At 38.5% G+C, this 9,003-nt stretch overlaps 1 protein-coding gene across 1 annotated transcript; it reads left to right on the top strand.

Annotated features, from left to right (window-relative positions):
• The first annotated feature begins 235 nt into the window (after positions 1-235).
• Positions 236-6,644, top strand: LSMEM1 (leucine rich single-pass membrane protein 1). Its single transcript, XM_082491036.1, has 3 exons — positions 236-499; positions 3,874-4,011; positions 5,991-6,644. The coding sequence occupies exons 1-3, from the start codon at positions 373-375 to the stop codon at positions 6,191-6,193; spliced, it is 468 nt and encodes a 155-aa protein (XP_082347162.1). The 5' UTR covers positions 236-372; the 3' UTR covers positions 6,194-6,644.
• The last annotated feature ends 2,359 nt before the right edge of the window (positions 6,645-9,003 follow it).

Below are 9,003 nucleotides of genomic sequence, written 5' to 3'. Positions count from 1 at the left end.
TACTAACATTCAAATCAACACTGGAGCCGGTCAAATATATTTTCTCTTTCTCTCTTTCTCAACACGCACATATATATAAATGCATACATATATATAAGTATACATACACATATGTAGGTATACACGCACATACGCACAAACCACAATGTAGAAATGAAATTTTATACTCATCAGAGATCTCCAAGAATAAAGTGTTGTGTACTGCATTACCCTTGCCTTCAAGACCTAGTAAGTGTGCTAGTCCTTCAAATCCCTTTGTCTTAAGGGCTGTTAAGGCTGCCTAGCATTTCCTCAGATCATGACACCGTTACCAGTTATTTCGCATATCCATGTTTTAATGTACCTTTTTAATTATTATTTCTTTTAGATACAATGGAGAGGCCTTCCTTGGAAATTAACCTGCCCGATACTCATGAAGAAGGAAAACTTTATGTAGTTGACTCCTTAAACAACCTAAACAAACTAAACGTTTGTCCAGATGGATCCCAACATGCACTAGGTACATATGATAGATGATGTCTTCTGGTTTTCTATGCATACAATAGGCCATCAAAAAAGATTTATTATGTATGACATTTGAAAAGACTGACCATATTGTGTTGCACTGATGTCAACAGCCCAATAGGCCAATATGTGTATGTCAAGCTCCATACTGAAAAAATATAAAAAAAAAGATTGAAAAAGGCATAATTTAGATAGATCAGATTAATGGTTTAGCTGCTCCTGCTGAGTATTTCCATTATTAGGTTCTTAGAAATCCCTGCATTTGGCTAGGGATTCACTGTCAAGCCTGAACTTATCTTCCATTTCCATTGGGATCCATGAGGTGATCCCCTGCAGGATGATTTCTCTAGTAATGCTCAATATACACCTACTACATAGATAGCATCATAACTCTTCACAAGCACTGAAATTCTCATGTGGCAATAGAAACACCAGAGAATTTTTGTTCATTCTTTTAGGACACATCTCCTAGGGACTCAAACCAGTTATCTCAAATATCCCATGAGACTTCTAAGCATTTTAATTCACAGACTCTACTTGCAGTTTCAGATATGGGCTCTCACACTTCTACGGGTTTTATAGGGCTTTTATCTTTGATTTGCTCATGGCAACAAGAATATTTTCACCCAATGATAGCTACAATATACTTGAGTTCTTCGTGACCTGAAAACATCTTAAAAACTGGAGTTCTTCAGCAGCATTCCACATGACAATATTTGAATCTGCTTTTATTTCCCTTACTATAATGGCAAATTTGACTGAAGAAAATCTGTAGAGCGATAGTTATGTTTAAATGAGTTTCAAATGCCCATAACTTAATCATGCTTCTAGTTATAGGACTTAAGTGCCTTTCCATTACTTCTGAGTCCTCTAACTTTTCCGTATGCAACTAACTAGAGTGGTGCTGGTTTCTAGATTTAACATGAAGATGTCAGATAACAGGTACTTAATTTTCATATGTAGATTATCCTGATAATGTCACTTCTACAAGTACAAAATGAGACAATGGGATAAATCCAGTTTAATGTCAAAGAAACTCTTTGCAGTGTGGCTGTCTTGCTTTCTTTTGTAATTTTCATTGGACAGTTATCGTTTACTTTCCAGGCAAATATACAGGGTTCTGTGGGATCACATAGGCTTCTGTGGAATAATCACATGCATGCTCCTCCCTACATTTCAGCAGTAAATAAAAGTAGCCTAATATGTATTTTATGTATGAATTTGTTAAATTATTGCTTTGGCTCCTTCTAGGATTATTCCTTTTGACATACATTTTTTTTTTTTTTTAAACTTGGAGATTCTGTAGCTATCTTATCCCATTAGTTAAATACATAAAATGAATTTTTCACAGTCCTTAGCTGCCCTATTCAGCAGCATAAAATTATGGTTCTCTTGCCAGAAAATTAGTGAAATCTGTGAAGTATTTTTCAAATTTTGTTAAACACTAAGCTCTTGTGAATGATCTATTAATAGTATGGCAGTTGTCCAATTTGGTTAAAAAAATTACGTTTCAAGAGTGTTGCAGTACACAGCAATCCTCTTCTTCAGCAACTTAATATGACCTGGCATAATTAAACACACAGCAACCACGCTAAGAGCTATTTAAGATGTATATACCTCTTGGTTGCTTTGAGAGCAGCCGTGCAGCAATTTTTTTCATGTTTTAGATGATAAAACGGTCCCATTGTTTGCAGGTTGGCAAGAATCTGTGTTGGCTGGTTCCTCACAACACCGCAGCCTGGCACGTTCAGCCAGCTGAAATAGTAAGAAGCATTCATTAGGCAGAGCAAGCACAGACCACTTTTGAGACCTCTATTGATAGCTTAGCATGCTTGAGAGACAGCAGTAGCAGGCCCTCCCCATCCTTATCATTCTGATTAGAAAGCAATATTGGTGTAGGCACTTAGTATATGATGCATCTGTTATGAATGCTAAGGGAATAAAAATAAAACCCCCAAACCCCAAATATTAAAAGGTTTCATCTTACCCACAGGCAGGAGTGTGTTAAAGGCAATAAAGAAAAGCAGAGATATTCCCAGGGATCTCCTACTAGCTCAGTGAATTGCGCAGCCCCAGGTTGGTTCGTTATTAAAGTGCTGTAATGGCATATGCAGCCTTCCCTCAGCTTTATCACTATAGGCTCAGTTGCAAACACCTCAGAGATTTCTACCAGCTAAAACAAGAACACGATCTAGAAATACATTTTTCACAGATGCACATGCTCTCCCTTTTAGAATGGCAAGACAGCAAATGTAGGAGGAGAAATTATAGTAATTTGCATGTAATTTTAGCATGTATGAGACACACGCCGAAATGAAATTACATTAGCTCTCTGCTCCCCCCAAAACATAAAATAAACTCAACCCTTCATAAGTAGTTAAAGTAGTACACAACCTTGTGATCGAAAAAATCTGGCTCAAGTATGTATATTTTTTTATATTCACCTGAATTTCCTCATGGTGTTCCCTTGACTTTACCTGTTATCTTTAGGACTTATTGCCACCTCTCATTTGATTGCAACTGTTTCTATGAGAGAAACTGCTGACTTTCCCTACATGCAACACAGTCTTTAAATAGCAATAAACTGGCTTGCCGCTCTGATTTGAGGGCAGCATAGCAACTGCTTGTCCTTTTTTCCCCTCATTCTTCATGTGCTTGAAGGACAACATATGTAGTCCATGTGACAGTCTATTCCATTTTTGACAATTTGGGAGGATATGTACCTCATTTTTTGTTGGCATGAAACCAACAAAACCTTAAAGAAGATGAAGAATATTAAAACCATTTGTTTTAAGATAAAAATTCAAGACCTACATTCATTCTATCCAACATCAGGAACTTAACTGAGATGCTTAATTTGGGAAATCAATTGTTTCAGGGACAGTTCTATCATCAAACAGAAAAGGATGCAAATCTAGAGGATCAACGTGTAGGATGAATCTGTAGCTAGGTTTTCAACATGAGTTTTTCTCTCCTCTCTTTTGAAAAGGTTGAGTCCATACAGGCTCTTAGAAAGCCTTCTGATGAAAACTTCATTGCCACCTTTGTACATGTAAAACTGAGCTGTACAACCCTCAACGGTACAACAGGTCAACTTCAAAAAAATGGTGTATTTAAATAACAGAAACATTTTTGTTGAATATGTCCCAACAGCTATAACAGATGCATTAGTTTTTATGTTTCCAAATTCAAGCTGAGCTCATAAATTTGGTTTCTTCCCTTTGCATGCAATATCACAGGAAATAAAATCTGTTGGCCAAAATTATGACGTATTCTGCATCATTTCATGGAGGCAGAAGCATTTTTTCATGTTTCTCCTAACCAACCTTAACAAAATTAATCACCAAATGGTTTGTCATCTCCTAACAGATGAGGAAGAGAACACTGGTGATACTGAAGAAAACACGTCAGGGAGCAACATTAGAAACCAGTGTTTGTTCTTCGTCACCTTTATTCTTACTTTGATCGTCAGTTTGGCACTTGTTTCATTTGTAATATTCTTAATAAGTAAGTAAACAGTGGTTCTTAAAAATGTAGAATCATAGAATCACAGAATTGCTGAGGTTGGAAGGGACCTTTAAGATCATCAAGTCCAACCATTAACTTACCCTGACAACCACTTCTAAACCCTGTCCCTAAGTACCACATCTACCCTTTTTTTTTAACACCTCCAGGGATGGCAGATCCACTACCTCCCTGGGCAGCCTATCCCAATGGGGTAGGCTTTCAGTGAAAAAAGTTTCCTTTCAGTGAAAAAATGTTTCCTAATATCCAATCTAAACCTCCTCTGACATAACTTGAACCTGTTTCCTCTCGTCCTATCATTTGTCACCAGGGAGAAGAGGTCAGCCCCCACCTCTCTACAACCTCCTTTCAGGTAGTTGTAGAGGGTGATAAGGCCTCCCCTCAGCCTCCTCTTCTCCAGGCTAAACAATCCCAGTTCCCTCAGTCGTTCCTCATAAGACTTGTCCTCCAGACCCCTCACCAGCTTTGTAGCCCTTCTCTGGACACGTTCCAACACCTCAGTGTCCTTCTTGTAGTGAGAGGCCCAAAACTGATCAGGGTCAGTCGGAAGAAGAACTTTGCTGAAATGCATCACGCTAGCTTATAACATGCTGCTGCTTTATTTGCATGGTCAAAGGCTTTGCCTGGTTATGGGCAGTGGGTCTTGGTCATGGGTGGAAAAGCACAGGCCTTTACTCTCTGAGCTAAAAGGCACAATTTTGTTCTTAGTGCAAAAGTTTTGTGGGCTTCAACAGCTGTCGAGAATTTAGCTCAGCTGGGTTATACTGTGTTGCTAAAAATGCCGACTGGAAATTAAATTAAATTTTAAAGATGACTGCATGGCAGTGAGGTATTTTGACAATGTGCCTTCCATTCCTTTCCAGATAAAACTTAGTATTGGTGTCATTCCACTGAAACTGGAATTACACCCAGGCTAACACTTAAATCAGACTACCTGAAGAAAGACCTGAAGGTTGCCAGCTAAGTACTGACTGGAAATTGGTTTGGAACTAGGAAAATCTCAAACATAAGAAAGAAAAATCAGAAAAGATATATCGAAATTGGCATGTAGCATTGAGTCCGTAGATGCAATTACTGTTCCGCTTCGGCTGGACCAGTTGGGCTGGCTTAGCTAAGCACATGACTGCAGGTGACCTTGGTTTATGAAGCCCTTGCCATCTTGGGGTTTTCTGGCCTAACGGTATTGAACAGAGTACGAGGTGCATTATTTTAACTTACAAGTCCATTTTGAATGAATTGGAATCCATGTGAAATCAAGATTTCTTTTATCCTATAGTAGGGAATTCGCTGAAGCATAGCAAAAATCCTCATTTTCCTTTTTAAACAGGAAACTGAATTTGCTTACGTGTGCTCAAAGGACAGAATATCAGACAAGTGAAGAGCACAAAGGAAATTTTAAATGGCGTGATTGTAAAACCCTAATTAAAATATCTCATGCTTGAATTCTAGATTTATTTAACGGGGAACTGCTAAAAGTAGAGCCCTGGTATAGGAAAACAAGTAATGTGCCCCTCTAGTGGAAAAATAGTAAAGTAATAGCGAAAAGGCTACTTACAGGGATTAAAGGAGTTTGTGTGGGCTCAGGTTGGTGAAGGTCTGTGGCTTTTGAAACTGTTTTCCATCAGTGTTTCAGATTATGTTACAAACACAATCTCAGATTATGTTTGCAGTACACAGACATAAATTCGTTTAGCATTGGCACTATTAGAATTAAGTGTGAAAACCCATGGGTAAATTTTGTTCAGAAGGCCAAAATAAAAATAGCTCCAGAAGTGTACATGATGGATACTGCACATATTGGTGTTCCAGAGGAAACTGGCCTCTAAATGCCAATATTTGCAAGAATTTTCCTTTAATTTAAATGCTTTAGGAAATCAAGTGATGAGGCCGTCGTCTGCTGTGTGTTTTAGTAATTGTACTTAAATATTGCCAATTTAATGCGGTACATTTTCCTTTTCAAGTTCAAACTAGAAACAAGATGGACCAAATATCAAGCAGACTAATATCTGAAAAGAAGAACATAGAAGAGCTTAAGAAAATGAACAATATGATATTAAAGCATCTAAATCAATCAGGAATTAAGAGGAGATACCTCTTCACACAGTCTCCTGATCTTCATGATTACCTCTCTACTCATGCTGAGCTGAAAGTCCCTGGAGAATAGATCTTCTTTGGAATGAAATTCAGTGTATTCATTTACTCAGTTATTTTCACATATGGCACACAGGTTACTTAAACATTCTGATATGGCCACAGCAGCATTGGAAAAGCTATCTGAATGAAAAATATTAGAAAATAATATTTTATCCTGTTTTACGTGAATATAGTTTTTGAAAACTAAGCCCATATGATTTACAATAAACAATGGATTGTTAACAATTTGGGGCAAGAGTTCCAGATTCTCTGTGCATTGTAAATTGCAGGGCTAAGGGCTTAGTTTTACTTTAAATGTAAATGAATGATCACAGAAAATTGTGATTTCCATTCACATGATTCCAGCATGACCTCTCCCACTTAGTCATTCTCCTGTTTCTTTGGAACTAGTTTTGTGTTTGCTTCTGTATTACTTGTATTTAAGGATAATTTCAGATTCCGTAACTTATAAATAAATCCAGTTCTGCCACAGAGTTTGGTGGTTTCCTTTTCTGTGCATCTAAATAGACTGACTTACTACTCCTTTTGCAAAAAAAAAACCAACCTCAAACTTGAATAAAAACAACCCCTTTTATAACATGCCATATTCAGCCCAAATTGGTATGGACTGAAAGTGGGTGTCATATTGTCTTACATGGGAAATGGGTTTAGAGGACTCAGTCTGGTAATACCCATCTCATAGCAATGCTAGTATGCTTTACTCAGCATTTGCTGCCAGTTTCTGGGTGAAGGCCAAGTGGTTTTATAAAGTGATGTGGGGAAAATAATACATATTTTTGTACTCTTCCCTGTAGTTGCTGTTGGTCACTATCGGAGAAGGGCCAGGTGAAATCTGGTGTGAACCTTCATGTTTTTAAAATGGAGCAGTACCTCAGAGGGTGAAAGCAGGAGCCGATGCTTTCTCACTCTGACTTTACACAGTTGTGGTGACCCACACCCAAAAGTGTGATCACATAAGGGACCAGTGGGTAGCTTTATAATTTTAGTATTCAGAACCTTCTACTGGTAACACATTGAGAAGCCACCTCCATTATCAATAAATGAATTGGTTACTCCCATCGTAACAATGCAATGGCAGCTGACACTATGGAATATGTCTAACATCTTCCCTTTCACTTCAAGTTCTCTTTCTCATCCAATGCTTTCTTATCTCTCCTGGATAATTTTACAGAAAAATAACCAAAGTTGACAATTTGCATTGCAGTCTCCTTTTGCAGAACGAATGATAATCCCTTCTGTGATGACTACTTCATTGTCTACAACAGAGTGAAGAATTAGGTCCAGGAATCTTTCTTGTTATCACTCTACTTTGATTTGCCCACCAGTTCTATTCCTGCCATTAGGAGTGCTTTGCTTTACACCTATGTGTTACATCACCTTCATTCTATTTCTTGATTTTTCTTTCCCTGATGTATTACTGTCAAGTCATTCACGTGAAAACTGTAAGGTTTGATCTTAAGAGTTTATTACTCCTGCTGTTAATTCCTAGCTGCAGTTGTAATTATCTCCTCTGGATATCACAAGTAGTTGTTACAAAGACGACTTTAATATAGCTAACAGAGAATGACAAAAGTAAGTGTAGAACAAGTTGTAAGGAAAGGAACCCTAAAATATCCCAAATATCTTTCTGTAAATGCTGTTAAACAATGAAAGAGAAAGTATCGTAAGACTAAAAACATGACACTCGCAGTGTTGTTTCTCTGTTCTTCTCTGAGCTGTCAGCTGCTTTTTAATGACAGTATTAAGTTCTCATCTCTCCCACTCATCTTGTAGCTACTGTAACTGCTTTCAAGCTCCTGTCTCGCTCTGACACACATCCATACTTGTTAGCCAGGGAGAAACAACTCTAGTATTTGGCACGCGGTGCATCTCAAACACGTGGATTTGGCACATCCCTCCTTGCAACTGCAGCTATCAGAGCAGTTTATGGTCTACTAGAATGAGACACCAATCGTCAATAGATTTTTCTGGCAGGAGACTGTAAATAAAAATCTGTGCTACAGCAACAGTTCCCGAAGGAATGAAAGCTTCCTCATCTCTCTGATCTTGTCCTCAATTACTCTTAATCTAGTTATTCAATCTGTACTCATAATAAATCCACTTTTCCTGTCTCTATTATTGATTAGAACAGTTGGTTGTTTTTTTTTTTTCACTCCAGGGTTTGATCCTGCAAAGTGCTGAGTGCCCTCAACTGCCGCAGGCTTAGGACCAAAATGTGCAGGCGGGCTCAGTAGCAAAGGACTGAGGCCCCAACTCATCCTTTTCATATTTAATTGCTTCTTTGCTTGCGATGATCAGCAATAAAGATCGAAAAACCACAAAGGTCCAAGGCACATTTTATGTCCCTCCTGTAAGCACTGTTGAAACATATCTGTTGTTGGAGCCACTGGCGTACAAGGGAGACATGGGGCAGCACAGCATACGGCTGCTTGTGGCTTCTCAGCTCAAGTTACCAATATCCATTTGCAGTTAGAACAGCTTCCATATGAGTCCAGAGCGAGGGTTGAGATGGTTGCCTTGACGGCAGAGTGCCACAACCACTCCACCAACACTTTCTGCAGTAGCTCCCTAAACAGAAGCAACTAGTGGCTCCTTCAGGGGAACACTGCTGTCTAATCTACTGACAGTGAAATAGTCCCAAACAAACCAATACTTGGCTGTTAAAATCTTCTACAAACTTGGCCCTGAAGTGAACTTCAGCTCATTCCAGAGCTCCACAATCCTCATCTTGAATAAACAGAGAAGTGACCAGTAAACTCCGAGCTCCAACAGCATGTGGCGTAACCACTGTGCTGTGTATGTTACAATATCTGCTGTAGG

The sequence above is a fragment of the Vanellus vanellus genome, assembly GCF_965231255.1.
Source record: "Vanellus vanellus genome assembly, chromosome: 1".
Classification (NCBI taxonomy): Eukaryota; Metazoa; Chordata; class Aves; order Charadriiformes; family Charadriidae; genus Vanellus; species Vanellus vanellus.
This window is presented reverse-complemented; position numbering and strand designations above follow the sequence as displayed.

What these genes read in the sequence shown, in the direction of transcription:
- LSMEM1 (XM_082491036.1), top strand. Translation starts at nt 373, where the DNA reads ATGGAGAGGCCTTCCTTGGAAATTAACCTGCCCGATACTCATGAAGAA. An exon ending in TGGATCCCAACATGCACTAG is followed by an intron (nt 500 to 3,873) that starts GTACATATGATA and finishes ATCTCCTAACAG; the next exon opens with ATGAGGAAGAGAACACTGGT. An exon ending in ATTTGTAATATTCTTAATAA is followed by an intron (nt 4,012 to 5,990) that starts GTAAGTAAACAG and finishes TTCCTTTTCAAG; the next exon opens with TTCAAACTAGAAACAAGATG.